This window comes from Heliangelus exortis, chromosome 4 (genome assembly GCF_036169615.1).
Source record: "Heliangelus exortis chromosome 4, bHelExo1.hap1, whole genome shotgun sequence".
In the NCBI taxonomy this organism is placed as follows: Eukaryota; Metazoa; Chordata; class Aves; order Apodiformes; family Trochilidae; genus Heliangelus; species Heliangelus exortis.
This window is the reverse complement of record NC_092425.1, coordinates 10,533,173-10,549,337: the sequence shown is the minus strand read 5'-3', so window position 1 is coordinate 10,549,337 and position 16,165 is coordinate 10,533,173. Positions and strand designations below refer to the sequence as shown.

At 37.7% G+C, this 16,165-nt stretch overlaps 1 protein-coding gene across 4 annotated transcripts in view; it reads left to right on the top strand.

Moving 5' to 3' along the window:
- FBXW7 (F-box and WD repeat domain containing 7) overlaps positions 1–16,165 on the top strand; it is a 183,315-nt gene that overhangs the window by 108,856 nt on the left and 58,294 nt on the right. Inside the window, exon 3 of one of the 4 annotated variants that reach the window (XM_071742933.1) lies at positions 1,076–1,942. The exons of the other annotated variants lie outside the window; for them this stretch is intronic. Within the exon in view, the coding sequence (XP_071599034.1) occupies positions 1,076–1,132 (57 nt within the window). The 3' untranslated portion in view covers positions 1,133–1,942. Of the gene's footprint in view, positions 1–1,075; positions 1,943–16,165 lie in introns of those variants that run through there. 4 annotated transcript variants of the gene reach the window in all.

Genomic DNA, 16,165 nt, shown 5'->3' with positions numbered 1-16,165 from the left:
CCCTCCTTCCTCAAATCCTGTCTAGATACCAAGATACCAAAGAAGTTCTCTACTGTCTAGTGTCTATTCTGTCCACATAGCTTTTCTAAAGCATTGCTTTTTTTCTTTCCTTCCTTTTTACACCCACAGTGTTCCTGTCCTTTGCATCTCTGCTTGTGCTCTGAGCAGCACTGGGAGCCCCTTCCTGCCCACACACCACCTTTAATGAATCAAGGGACTATCTGTAGCTGGCTAGTCTGGTATTTCCTAATTGAACCAGATAAACCACCAGAAGAAATATATAAATGTATTTTAGTACAAGCGATGTTACTGCAGCATCTATTAATTAATTTTAAAAATACATGCATTTAGGTTCAAGTGGAAAAAATTACATATTAAAATGTTACTTGTCAATCATTTTCCATTTCTTAGCCTTCTTTATTATGTCTAAGCAGATAATAAACTCTCATAGTTGGTACCAATTTTCTTCTCTTGAATAGCATCCAGAATAGATGCTTGTGCACCTTTCTTTTTTTGAGGAATATGTTTGTACTAGTAAGAATAATCTTCCATTTGTTTATGTATTAGACATGTAAGTTTGCCTCTCCTTTGCATTTTCCAATCGTGCTGATGCAAGAAATATGTAAAATTATTTAATAGACACGGCACATGGCAAAAAACTAACCATACAAATTTTAAAATGACACATTTATATCGTGGCATAAAATTCCTTCTGAAAGAAATTGTTGGTTTTCTCATCATGTTTGAAATACCATTATGTTGAGGTCACTTTCCACTACAAAAATTTGACACTAATTGCAATTAATGTGAAGCCTGAAATTAATTTCCAGATTTATTAAGGACATATGTCCATAGCAGCACTCCTCTGCTTTAGGAAGAAAATGGATTAGAATCATAACAGCAGCTATTTTGGTTGGTGCCTGATTTGAATGTAATATTATGTGGATTAAAACTGCACAGAGAGATTAATTTTAGCGATTGTTGATGTTTTTTAAGAAACCCCTCATGGGTTAGAGCAAGTTGGATATAGTTTTGTTGGAATTATTTGACATCATTGTAAAATAATCTCTTCTAGTTTCTTCTCTGCATGGGGGAAATATTCAGCGTGGGGGAAAATTTCAGTGAGTTGTAACCATTCCCTCCCAGACGAAGAGGAGGCAGCTTGAACCTCCTGATTCCAAGCTGTGTGAGTGATCGTGGGTTTCCATGAGATCTGCTGGCATAACTAAAGTTAGCTTTCCACATGTCCTGCATATGGCGCTGCCTTCCCGAGTGAAATTTCTTTGGAGCATTAACGTGGATCAGTTTCTGGACCTGGCACTACCTCGGTTTGTTACATCTGTTCAACCTGTCTTCCTTGGTTTGTCCTGTGCATTCCCATGAAGGGTTGCATCCAGATGTCTTCTCGTTTTAGTGCCTTACATAAAATGAATGCAGCTGTCTTGCAGGCACAGTACTAAGCCCTGCGCCAGTCTTGAGATTTCTGGGAAGGCATCCAAACTTCTGAGAGGGTCAAGAGGAAATAGTTTCCTGTTCTGAAGTGCTGGCCCGTTTTAATTTGGGCACGCAAATGAATGTTTTAAATGTCCAGAAACACTGCACATCTCTCTGTTTATGGCCATGTTTAGCGGGTCCAGGTTTACTTTTCTCGAATTAGGAAGTGCTTGAGTCAGAAGTGACCTATTCTTTCTGGTGTGTGCAGAAGGTAAATGTTTGAAGACATCCAAGGCAGCCTCAGGGCAATAATTAATTCCTGAAACATGGTAAGGAGGAGAGGCAGCTGTGGAAACCTTCTCCACCCCTGCACACACTCCCACCCCAACACATACCCCAACTTCTCTGTTTCTCTCTTCCTGATAAAGAGAACCCAGAGTTCACGTTCACGCTAGTCACTGAACTACAGGAATATTAAAAACTGTAATTTTCATCTCCCTCCACTGCTTTGGAGGGATTTGGGGGGACCGAAGGTAGAGGAAGAGGTAACACTGACAGCTCCTTGCAGTGGACACATAAACTGAATACCCAAGTACTAAAAACTTTCAGCCTGTTCTTTGGGCTTCAGTAGACAATTTGTGTCCCCTGAGGTTACTCAGACTCAGCTACCCAGTCACATTAGGCACTGCAAGCCTAGTAAAACTAATCTTTCAAGAAACATCTGTGTTTATTTGCTCTTAGCATGCTTTGTCTTTTGTGTATGTATGCTGATATAAAAAATGAGGTGTTATTTAATAACTGGCTCTGAGGCCTCATATTTTCTTTGTGGTTATAAGATTTGTAATTCAGATCTGTGCTACTTAAGCATGAGTAATATTGGTGATGCTGCTTTAAATTGAACTGTCTTCTCTATGGAGAGATAACTGATCTTCATGAGATCAACAGCAAAATGTGTAATTATTTTTACATAGTTTAATGACAGTGCAGTATGTGTATAGGTACGTATTTCTTACAAGGTAAAGATAATCCTTTTTAGAGAGGTACTTGCATTGACACAAATCAGACCTAATTTAGATAAAACAGAATTATTGACTAATAAAGAAGGATGATTGGTGGTTTTAAATGTAACTGTAAACTATTGTATTTATTAATTTTAATTTCAGATTGCCTGTATCTTAGAGTTGTTCTGCCTCCTTGCTTAGCCTTCAGAATCATGGACGAGGGACACCTATTTGTACATTTTCACGCAAGAAATTTCTTACTGGGAGGTGACTTAGGACACACACTTGGGTTTTAATCCATTTTTTTCTGTATTCCTTTAATGAAGCACAGATTTCAAGCTTTTATTTCTCCTTGCTAGGAATTTTGAGAACTAGTTAATGTTTTGAAGGTATGTGGACATTTGGGGAATGAATTTTCTGTGGAATCTTGAGTCTGAACTCTTGAAATACTGAAGTGTTGCTTTTGTTTGGCTTACTAAGTGACAAATATGGAGGAAAAGAGGAAGGAGGAGGTGGAGAAAGGGAATTAAGTGCTAACATTGGGACTTGGAAGAGATTATTCCTCTATAGCTTTTGGGATTTAATTTTCTAAAACAAATACTGAAATTAAGAGAACAAATAGTTACTGATGCAAAGTATTAAAAAAAAAAAACAAAAACCCAAAAAAACCAACAAAATCAAACCAACAATTGAATAAACTATTTTTCCCCTCAAATGTAACCCTGCCTACATTGTATGTACCTCGAATATTGCCCATCTATTTTATTTCAGTGCTTAAATTAGCTTGACATTATCAACAAGCTTTTAAAATTTTCTCTCAAAGAAAAAAAATGTTTGCATTCTAGTAAAGAGAGGACATACAAACATATGTTTTCTTTGAAGAATCAGAGTGCCAGATATTGGATGTGGCATTCCAAAGCACATGATGACACAGATCACAAAGCTGCTGCCCTATTAAAAACCTCTAATATATGCAACCATCTTTGTATTTCTAAAAGAATGCCAGTTGCTACTTATAAATATGCTAAAAACCTTTCTGGACTTCTGAATCCCTTTGACAGTGCTTGTGAACTTCATGGTCTGTTTTTAAATTGCAATATATAATTTCCATTCTGTAGCATGCAATATTAAATCTAGTAACTAATTGCTTCCTTTCTTCTTCCATTCAGAACTGGGGTGTCAGAGCATCTCATTATCTACTTCTATTTAATAACAATCCTCAGACTACATACACAGATACAGATGCTGTTCTCTCTCTGTCAGTGAGAGCCTTAAGATTTCCTTCTAGCTTCTTGCCAATAAGCAGCAGCAGTGCTCCCTTGTAAGGCTGCCGTTGATGATGTGTATCTGTTACAGACATATAAAACAACTGTACCAAAAGCAAAGGTTTTATCTGTGCTGGCTTAGGTGGATCTTCATTAAGGATTTTCACAAATACACAAACTAGCAAATTTACTACTGTTATCTAGCAGAACAAAACTGAAGCTCTTCCCTTACATTTTTCTTTCCCTTTGTATTATCTTATATTCTAGTTTAATCGGGTTTTTTTCAGTATAAACAAGACCTCAGTTTTCAATAGGAAAAATATTCAAGAGGGCAAGCTTAAGAGGAGCAGCTTAGGCAACTGGGTTTACTTTGGCTGGAGAAAAGCAGGCTGAGGGCAGAGCTCATGGCACTCTACAGCTACCTGAAAGGAGGATGTAGCAAGGTGGTGTCAATCTCTCTGCTCAAGTAAAAAGCAATAGGAGAAGAGGAAACAGCCTCATGTTGTGTCAGGGGAGGTTTAGCTTGGATATTAGGAGAAATTTCTTTACTGAAAGGTCTTTTAGGCCCAGGGAAGTGGTTGAGTAACCCTCTCCAGAGGAATTCTAAAGGACATGTAGATGTTGATGCCTGGGGTCATGGTTTAGTGGTGGACTTGGCAGTGTGCTAAGGTAATGGTTGGATTTGCTGATATTAAGGGCTTTTTCCAAATTAAGTAATTCTGTGATTCTTTGAGAAGGCTTGAATCTCATCTTTAAATGTATTATAAATAAGGAAATAGTTTTTTTCAGTCCTTCCCTACTCACCCATTAAAAATAATAAAAAAACCAAAAAATTCTTCCAACTCACCCTTCAGCACATGGCTTCTACTCAGCGCAGAGAGGAGACAACAATCAAGGTGCAGTTTTAAGCAGCAGGTTTATAAACAAATCTGGAAACTAAGGTACTCTTGCCTTTTGTCCTTCATTTCCTTGTTTCTTTTCACCTTGTGGACAGCTGCTGTCATATTCTCCAAAGCTGCAAATAGCTGCTGCTGAAGAACCCCTGTCTCTCCTTGTTTGACTTGGCAAAGCAGAAATGGTTTCTTTCCTGATAAACCAAAATGGAAAAAATACTTGCACTGAATTCTGGCCACATGTCAGGTTGCAACACATGAGGAGGTCTTGGAGATGATACAGAAAAAGTGTTTCAAGAACTCATGAGGTTCTGTTACCTGGTCTAGAAGGCATCCAGCACAAAGCCAAATGCAAACGAGACTCCATCCTGTCCTAATCCTGCTGAATTTCCACAGTATAATTTCCACTGAGGGTGGAGGCTGCTTAAAGGTCCTGCAATACTTTCTACTTTTCATTTCCATACTAGTGAGGCTTTAGGGATGCATTTGCTTTTGGGTGCATAAAATCCAGATGTTAAATCATTGTAGATTGCTTATTCAGACAAGGTCTCAAATTGAAATCTTCCTCAAATGTTGCTGTCCTGTTTTAAGTAGAATTGTATGTATTTCTTTACCAAGTATGAGGAGAAAATGGCAATATATAAATGGAACTGGAGGTAATAGAAAATAACCTTTTTTGTTGTTTTATATATATATATATTAATTTGGAAAGGGAAAAAATGTATGGGATGAATTAATTTTTTTCTAAAAAGCATAATTCTACCTCTGAAAATGTGTTTACTTCATTGGGTCCAAATAGTTCGTATTAATTGGATCAAGATGTAGAGAAAGACAGTTTTTCCATACAGAAGTAACAGAAGGTGTATGCAGGAAAATGAAATATGCTACTGAGACTCTGAGAAGAGAATTGGAAGGTACTGCTTTGTAGTTTCATTAGGTGTTTAAAAATCACCACTGTATTTAAAGTGCAAAATGTTTTTTTCTTCGTTTATGAGTGAGGATGTTTAAGCTCTGATTTGCAGCTGTTTGTTTCCATAAAAATAGAAAACTTTCCAAATCTGATTCTCATCTAAAAGCAAAAGTAGAAGTGGTCAGGAGCATTTGGTAAATTACTCTAAATGAAAGCAGTGAGAGATTCAGCTTATCTACAGATAGAACTTCAGCTGCCTGTTATGTGTTCTTAACAGTGATTGTCTTTTACAGTGGCTGCTTACAGGGAATGGCATTTTCTGCTTCTCTGGTGGATGCTTCATATTCAGACACTGTTTAGCAATATTGTAGTTATCACAGGATGGAGAAAGCCAGGCAGTGCAACACCAGTCCCAGGCTTGTGGTGTACATAAAGTATTGCTTTGTTGGCTACAAATGACATGAGATACAGCAAGTGAGACTGACAAAAGACAGAACAGAAAACTGAGTGGCTATAGTATCAAGCAACCAGAGCTGTATTGCTAAAAATGTGTCTGTTTCTGTGCAGACGTATCAGCAAAATAGACATTTTTTTGTAGATGTAGAAGCTATTGAAGTATTTTTTTTTTTAGTATTCCCAGGGTGGCAGTCCCATTTAACAAGAACTTTTCATCATTTTAAAAAGTGACACTGTAGATTATACAGTGAAGTCTCTCAGACAAGAATATATTCTTTGAGAAAGACTATATCATGGCTTGCTTCAGAATCCAATCATTTCATAAAAGGATGACCTGACACTGAGGGTTGAACAACCAAACTATGCCATAGTTTCTTTATTAATCTTATTTTATGTCTGTCTTGCAGAGTCAAAGCTAGTTCGGTGGTAGTTACAGAGATCTCACCTCTAGATGCCATGAGAATGATAGAAATTTAACCCTATCTTTTTAATCAAAAAACTTTCAATTAACTTGATCCTGAAGTTGTAAGTCACAATCTCTTTCACAGAAGATGAAACCTCCAAAGACAATGTTGTGCTTCTCTCGAGTGCCAGCTTCACTTCCAAGCTCAGCATGCTTATTTTAAGGGAAAGATCCCATACAGTACAGTGATTGACACTTTTGCATAAAAAATCATATGACTAGGCAGAGGATAAAATGGAATACAGTGACCCAAAAGTTGTCACTGAAATAACTGTAATAACCATTTTCCAATATTTATTCTAAAACTACTGTCTTGTGTTTTAGGTCCCCTTGTTTCTGCTTGCATGTAGTCAGAAGACAAAGCTTGAATTTCCATTTCCCATTATTATTATTATCCTTTGGATGTTATCTTTATGGTCAGGGAAAATGTTCGTTTGGCTTTGGGTTTTTTGGTTTTTATTTTTTGCCATTATTTGTGGCAAAAATGTGACCATAATGTCATTATTTGTGGTTATTTTTTTATTAGAAACTGTTCCTTGCAAGAGTTTCCTTTGTGAGAGGATGCCCTACTCTGACTTTGGTGAAGAGGCTGGATTCTTGAATATATAATATATATGTAAACACACAAAGCTCCAGTGATAATAATGTAGTAAATGCTGATGGAGAGGGAGGTTGTAAGTTCTGCAAGTGGGAGACTACTCTTAAGTCTCCTCTTTACCATTATTGTGAAAAATGCAAACTACACTGAAGTTTGAAGTCTCTCAGTGAACACATTTCTGAAATACATGGGTCAGAGAACTGATTTGCACCTTTTTTTGTAACTGTTGATAATTCAGATTTAATTCTGCCTTTTCTTCCTTGAAACGGTTATGCTTGTATATAGGTAGCTTGAATAGTTGAGTTTAGCCTAGATAAAAATTAAATTATCTGTGGAATTTGCTACACTAGATGGATTTAGGGCTGACTCAGAAAGACATTCATGATGTTCTTGTGGTCTGTGTCTAAAATGTCCCATGGATTTAGTCAGATGCACATAGAAGAAATAACTTTGTACTGTCTGTTTAGTTACTATGCCAATGCAATGGACAGATTTAGGGTATTTTATAAGAAGATTTCTGAAACATTTTCTACTTAAGGCTATGCTTAACTTATGTAGCACATGAAATATTTTGAGCATAAATTTTTTAAAATTGCAAATTATGTCATTCTGTTGTATTTGCTTCTGTGCAATATAATGGTTTTCTTCATGGTCACATTGTGTACTCTGCTTTGCTTTCATAATAAAAAAATATAATTTTGTATCACAATGACATTCAATAAGGACCTTGTCATCTTGCAGCTCTCCTATTCCAATCTAACATTGTAGGAAGGGCTAGGAGGAACTGCCAGTCTTTGTCCTCACTTGAGAGAGATTGCATAATACTGAGGAATTCAAGTTACTTTTGTAATCTTTTCTACAAATATTAATTTCTTAAAAAAAATTGATCTGAACTTAGAAGAAACTGTACTTAAATTCTACCATCTATTTCCATATTTTCTGGATTTTCTGCAGAAAAGTCATCCATGAATTTCTGGAGATAAAAATATGTTAGGAAGTTAATCTGAATAAATGCTCTGAACACACATTTTTTCTTAACATGAACAAGTAACATACTTGATTCTAAAATAGCAAAAGGCTTATCTTAACAGGTGTGGATAGAAATGCCACCTATAACATATAGTCCTACACTCAGCCAGACACTATTTATATTAATAAAACCTAAGAAATTTGTTTATGAATGTAATAAATTTAGTCATGTCATGCTTTGTTCTTCTTCAATTTTTTTGTTACTGCTTTCAAGTGCAAGCAAGCTTCAGCTATTGAGATAGAAAATAGCTCCTTATACTTATGTCTTTCCACGTGTCTGTAGAGCATACAGAAAAGTAATATATTATGTTATTGCTTTATTTTTCTTCAGAATAGAAATCACAAAATCTTGTTATCTTTTGTGTAGTTTAAGAACAGTTTGGACTCGCATCCTCAGGGTTTCTCAAGATTAGTATTCAGTTGCAAACTGAATAGTTCTGCTGCATTGGAAAGGTAGCAAATATAGATTTACTCACACTAGAAAATAATTTACATTGTATTTCTTGCTTATGTACTTTATTTAAATTCTTACTTTAGAAAAGGCTGAGAGATTAAATCAGCAAGAAGGTTTTCCAAGACTTAGTATCATTAGTAAAGAAAAAAAAAAAGAGGGTAGGAGAGGGATGAGGGTTTGTACATTAGAAAATTGAATTATGTATGAGCAAAGCTCACCTTCTCCATAGGATGTGTCATGTACTTGTGAAATACTGTGTGCTTACAGTTATTTAGGTATCTACTTGCCAAGCAAATGAAGATTCCAGCTGCCTTGTTTTCTGTTACATTTTCTAGTTATGTTTTCTGACACAACATATTCTACCAAGACTTTTAGAAATTATCCATCTCTACATTAATATCTTGGTCACAAGAGGTAAATATATATAGTGATGTTACTCTGGGGGATGTGCCTTATGGAAATATGGGACACCTTTAATTACCTAATCTGTAGTTTTTGGCTGGAGTTGATCTTAATGCTTTCTGAAGCAAAAACCCATACACCAGAACAACAAATATAACCCTACGTTACCAAACATATATCAATTGAATTTTAAATTGGAAAAACCAAGATGCTTGGGGGAAAACTGTGTTATTTTGAAAGTTAAGTTAAAAGTTAAGATGTATTAAATAACTTAGACACACATAAGCAATTTTGCATGCTGCTAAGAGTTGATGCTGATGGAAGTTTTATTATACTATTAAAATTTTCTAGAATGACTAAATATATCCATTTTAGTATGGTTGTTGTGCCACCTCCCCACCCCAAAAAATCTTAAATTTAACTGAATTGTTTTTGTTCTTAAAGTGTAATCCACCATGTAATCAAGGTGGAAAATTGATACCTTTTTTAAAGAGAAGGGACTGACTGAATATCAAAATAATAATAAAAAAATGGGCTTGCCTCTAAAGTGAGAGCTTCATTTTATTCTAATTTCCTTCCTTTGTATGTTTTATTGAGGGGAGGGTGTCTGTCATGTATGAAAGTTTATGAAAATTACAATTTAACATAGTTACTGTGTTAATTTTAAGTGAATGACATCTTGCAGCTTGTGGTGTTGTTTCTGTACTGAACGTGAAGGGGCAGTATAGTGCTGTCTATAAATCTTCATCTGTTATCATTTCAAACTGTTCTGGAAGATCACACTGACTCATGATTATTTTATCTGTTTTGTGTACATGCTTTACTTTTAAGGGAAGTATTCTAATCCCTTTAAGTTAAAGAAATATCCTAGAAAAGTCAATACAGTTAAGATCGTTCTTGTTTAAAATGAGTCATTGTTTTCTCCTCAATATTTTTTATACTCATGAATATAAATAATATTCAGTATTTTTTCAAGACTGTTAGCATTTAAAGGTTTCCATGTACTACAAACACACGAAGAGTATGGACAAGTGCTGGCAGAGTACAGCTAGGTTTGAAATATAAAGGGTATCAATAAAACAACGTATTCATTTTTTGTTTATTTTTTTAACTTTGGATATAAATGTACATTTGAAGTACACTTTTCTTGTTGAGGGAAACCATTGTATATAGAATCATAGAATGCCTGGGGTTGGAAGGCACCTTAAAAGATCATCTAGAGCCAACCCTCCTGCCACGGGCAGGGACACCTCCTACCAGACCAGGTTGCTCAAGGCCCCATCCAACCTGGCCTTGAACACTTCTACGGATGGGGCAGCCACAACATCCCTGGGCAGCCTGTTCCAGTGTCTCACCACCCTCACAGTAAAGAATTTCCTCCTAATATCTAATCTAAAACTTCCCTCTTCAAGTTCTAAACCATTGCCCCTTGTCCTCTTGCTACACACCCGGATTTCTGGAAAGCCCCATTCAGGTACTGGAAAGGGACTCTAGGGTCACCTTGGAGCCTCCTCTTCTCCAGGCTGAACCCAAACTTCCTCAGCCTCTCTTCATAGGGGAGGTTCTCCATTCCTCTGCCCCTCTGTGTGGCTCTCCTCTGGACATGCTTAAGGAGCTCAGTGTCCTTGTGTTGGGGACTTCAGAACTGGACACGGTACTCCAGGTACTCACCAGAGCAGAGTAGAGAGGAGATCTCCTTGCCTAAGTAACAGGCAGTAGAACAAGAGGACAGCACCTCAAATGACAGAAGGGGAGGTTCAGATTTCATATTAGGAAAAATTAATTCACCAAAAGGTTCGTCAAGTGTTGAACAGGCTGCCCAGTGAAGTGGTTGAGTCACCATCCCTGGGGAGATTTGAAAGCTGTATAGATGGATGTATGTGGTGCTAAGGGACGTGGTTTAGTGGGAGATTTGGCATTGTGCTGGGTTAATGGTTGGATTCATCATCTTAGTGGTCTTTTCACATAAAATGGTTCTATGAGTCTATGTCCCTGCCTACAGCAGGGAGGTTGAACTAGATGATCTTTGAAGGTCCCATCCAACCCAAACCTTTCTGTAGTTATTTCTGGCCTCACTATTTTACCAAAGGAGCCAACATTCAGTCCAGTCTTGCCTTATGACAGTGTTCTGCTTGGTGTAGTTGGTATTCTATCCAGTTGATACCATGATGATTTTGAGGTTAAGGGTTAAAAATGAATGAGTGTAGCTCTGCTAGTTTCAGTGGCAAGATTTTTCTTGCATTCTGTGTCACATTTTATAATGCTTCTTTTTCCTGTAGACAACTTCAGTTTTGTTTCTGTGTATGTCTAATTTTGTTTCGAAGTAGAAAAACAGTGATTTGTAGATGATTTTACATGAAACATATGGAACATGCAAAAATCTTGAATCTTCCAAGTTTATATCTTCTACAGTACACAGGGCTTTCTCTGTTTATAGACTCTGCTTTAGCATCCCAGTCTGTAGGTCAGGACCATAGCCCAAAAAGTTAAATAATAGTATTGGGAAGCTTGGGCTTCTCTGAAGGTAACAAGCAAGGCAAACCTGAGTTAGTAGCATAGCAGTTAGATTCAGCACTCCTGTAGTATCATATTCCTTACTCCTGAAATGCTGTTGAGCTGAAGAAATGCATGTAACTGGAAAGAACCAAAGTAATTTTGGCACATTATTTTTCTACTGAGAAATGTACTTTTATCTCTCAATAAAATACATTCGGTTACTCAGCATTTTAAAGCGGTTTTCATCCTTGTGTGTATTAAACAATTCAGAGAATATATTTTAAAAAAGAACTAAAAGTGATATTTGTAGTATTTTTAGGTACAGAAGATTATGGGAACCAGCAATTTTAATGATGATTAATAAATACCTAGACTGAAGCTAACTCTTTTTTACCAAATCAATGGCATATGCTTAATCGTTAGAATTTTATTCATCTCTATATGTTGAAAATGTCTGCTACCTGTTTTGTCTCTTGATAAACTTGCTATTATTTCCTTAAGGTACTTAAAATACAAGAAATATTTCAAAATGTATACTTGAATTTTCCTGGAAAGATCAAGGTAGGCTAAATTCAATATATTTGACCTACATGAAAATTTGAAATTCAATGGAGAGTCCCAGTGAACTTTAATAGCGATTTTTTTTGTCTTCTATTTATTACAGGTTATGATAGACATGAGCAATAAAAATGTCATTTGAGAATGACATTGTGTAGCCCCGTAACAAGCTCTTTCATGCCCTAAGAAAATTACTTTCTCTGTTTTTTGTTTATTTTGTGATCACCAGTGAAAGGAAGCCAGTCACATGGCCAGTTTTGGATGTGTTCTGTGTAACTTGTTAAGTGTGTTTTATAAAGGTTAAAAGATTATGTGTGCTTTCTTTGGAGCTGCATTATGATGACCTTAGAGGCAAATGTATTTTTTTTCCCCTCACATGAGGGGATTTAACTCTTCACTACTTTTAGAAGCATTATAGTGCTTTCATTTCAGTTTGTCTTAGTAGGTGAATTTTTGAAAACTTATTACTAGCCTTACTTGTCACAAAAAACAAATGTTAGGATGCTGAAGAATTGAAACAGTAAGGCTTTGAAATGAGGAATTAGGAAAAAAAACCCCAACTTCGTAACAAACTTTTTGACAAAGTGCTTGTTGTGGCATTGTCAATACACAGTCCTCCATCTTTTTCCAGGAAAGCACTAGGATCCAGTTCTTCAAAAGCACCAGCAACACTCTAGATGCCATTGGGGAATCACAAACAACAAGAGTCGTGTATTTTCACATCAGCTTTATGTGTGAAAACTGCACACATGTTTCACAAGAGCCAGCAGACAGAGGCATACAATTTCAAGTGCAAAACTACATGTGTGATTTTTAGACTTTAGGCAAACAGCATCTATCTAATTAGCTACTTGCATAAACAAATACTCAACTGCATGTCTTGTGTGCACATGTCAGCTGAATGCAGTTATGCACAAATTTTCTTAAAAGCAAGTGTCTTTTATGCTCACTGCTTAAAAAGCTTGCCAGTATCTGGAGGGTATTATGCATGTTGTCAGCATTTGAAAAAATGGCTTTACAGATATGGTAAGGCTGAGAGAGACTATTATGCAAAAGGTTAATAGATAATATGGTGCTTGTTGGTCACACATGCTGTGTGTATGAGAAACTGAAGTAGGAGAGCATGTCCCTGTTCTTAAGGACTTCCCCTGCCCCCAGCTGATGAAGAGATTTGTTAATGAATGGAAAACTTTCATTAACAAGTTTCCTCCTTTAAAAAATAACTGAACTTGCAAATGATCAGAATAGCATTTGGCATATCATTAGTACACCAGGAGTTAGCCTTAGAAAATTCGATGAATCGGTCCATGCAGCCCAACAAAAGTACTTTAGAATATGGGGTTTTCTTTGGTAGCTTGTGCCCCCTTGGTCTCTTTTCATTTTCTTGCTATTTGTGCAGACCCTTTACATTTTTTCCAGACCTCCCCCACCCCTGTTCAATAGCTAATCTGCTAAATTCATGCTACAACTGCTTCATTGAGTGGAAGCGTTGTTCTGCCCGCTTCGTACCAGCTTTGTTACTGTGCAGTATTTTTCAGCTGTTTGTGCTCATTACCATACAGCTGGTATTTAGAGGAGAGAGGGAAGCAGGCAGAAGCTTGACTGTCTGCAAGTATAAGAAGCTCTTTTGCAAATGGGGTGCTGGCAGATGGGACATGTGTTTAAACGGGTTTTGCTGATAACAGACTGCATTAAAAATCATTCTGAGAAAGTCTAAGGTCAGCCCCATGAATTCAGAACTGGAGAGGTATTCAGCTTTTGGAAGACCTTTATAGAATATTAATTAACCTTGGTCCATGAAAGTGACAAGTGGATTGTTTGCAAAAATGTTAGATAGATACTGCTGCCCTCACTTTATGGTTCATTTCCTTTAGCATCTCTTGATTTGCTTTCTGGGTTTTTTTAAAAAACATAGGATTGTATACTGTGTTCATGATCAGAGCTGTTGGGAAAACGAATGGGTGAACAAACAGTAAAATCCCAGATCTCATCAAAGGAAAAATAATTTTCCTTTTGATGTTGTGACTGAACTTCACATTATGTACAATTATATCAATCTTTGCCAGAAGCCAGCATGGAAATTTATTCTCTTGCTAGCAGAATGGGTAATATTGCACTGCCTGAGATAATGAAACAAAGTTTGTGTCTGGAGCTGTTAAGTCTCCTGCAGGATGTAGCTGGCAAGGGAAGAGAGGCTGCTTTTTGGGGCCTGAAATGGAAGCAGGAATTTTTGAGGCTAAGTGCAAGCTTGAGAACAGGTGTTGGGCATCTAGACATACATGTTAATCATTCACTGTCTGAAATACAAAGTAATTGGTATGTGCTGGCATGGCTCTGCATGGGTCTAGTGTGTGGCCCTTGTAACTGGATCATCAAATTGCTGGGGTCCTCCTGGAATTTGGTGCATTTCATGCAGTGCTCTGAGCCCCGTGGGACACCCAGGGGTGACTAAGCAAACACCATGCTCAGATGGAGCACGCTGGCAGCTGATGAGGGATGGAAACACCAGTGGGTTAACATTTCTCAGAGTACCCCCCCTATCTCTTACCTTCTTAGTCTTAGCCCTCCAGGAAGAGCTGCAAAACACTCCAAAGCATTGAGCCTGGGACAATAAGTTGGTAGACTCAATAGAGACACTGACTTCATGGCATGCTAGAATCTTTTTTCCCCCCTTATTTCACCCCTTTCTTTCCTATTCGAGACAAACTGCACTACTAAACACTACCCTTTGCACTTGGTGGGGACCAAAAAGTCTCAGATGCATATGTAAAAGGGCCAGAAGTGTACCTGAAACTTTGTCACAGAATCATAGAATCGGCTGGGTTGGAAGGGACCTCAGAGATCATCAAATCCAACCCTTGATCAACTACCACTGCAGTTCCCAGCCCATGGCACTGAGTGCCACATCCAGTCTCTTTTTAAGTATCTCCAGGGACGGAGAATCCACCACTTCCCTGGGCAGCCCATTCCAATGCTTGATCACCCTCTCTGTAAAGAAATTCTTTCTAATGTCCAACCTAAACCTCCCCTGGCACAACTTGAGACCGTGCACTCTTGTCTTGCTGAGAGTTGCCTGGGAAAAGAGACCAACCCCCCCCTGGCTCCAACCTCCTTTCAGGGAGTTGTAGAGAGTGATGAGGTCTCCCCTCAGTGAGAGGAGACCCCTTAAGGTACCTAAGAAATTTTTTGCATGAAGGAGATGAAAGAGCAGCAGAGCTCTAAGGTCAGGAACCTGAGCCTCCTCTTCTCCAGGCTGAACAGCCCCAGCTCCCTCAGCCTCACCTCATAGGATCTGTGCTGGAGTCCCTTCACCAGCCCAGTTGCCCTCCTTTGGACCTGCTCCAGGACCTCAATATCCTTCCTAAACTGAGGGTCAGGTCAGCTTCTCCCTCCCCTCCCCACTGCCCAACTGTATTTCTTGTGGTAGTGAAAGATATTGCCTCTGCTCACAGACCTTGCCTTACTGATAAGAGGCGTGTGCTCTATTTGTAGATGTTGGTCCCATAGTTCAGCAAACTATTGTAGTTCCTAAAGCCAATGCCTGGAGAAGCTGAGCTCTCATTCCAGGCCTGCTAATAAATGTTTGTACAATGGAGGCCAAATTTTTATGTTCTGGAGAGAGGAAATGAAGTTCAGATGCTTTTTACCTTCATAACTATTTGCCCAGAGTTTTATTTCAAGAATAGTTACAAAGTGTCCATATATTCTCAAGAACAATACTGTTAGGCTACAAAGTGTTGTTACTGCGATAAACCTGAGCACTGCATGTGGAAAATGTAATGCAGAGACTTTTGCTCGGAATGAGTTGAAGAGTGATCATGTTTAAAATTATATTGATATAAATCAAGACTGAAGTGAGACTTTGTGTTTTGAGTTGCAGGTTAAATGCTACTTGTTGGACAGTTTTCACATATTAAGCACATTCACTTTCTGCTTGACAAGGGTGGATGCTGGAATTCACTAACTGCAGCTCCTTAAATCTCTTCATATCAAATTCTTAATGTATATTGCAGTACAGCGAAACAAGTTATGGCTAAAGAAAGACCCTGATGTGATAGCAGCTGCACCACAGGTAGTTCCCCTTGACCCCAGAGTTTATAACCTGTAGCACTTTGGGTTTTTACATCTGTCTTGAAATCCAGTTATACAAAATTACAAGAAGATATTATGAACCACTCCTATCTTCTGCATCCAGCTTTTCTGGCT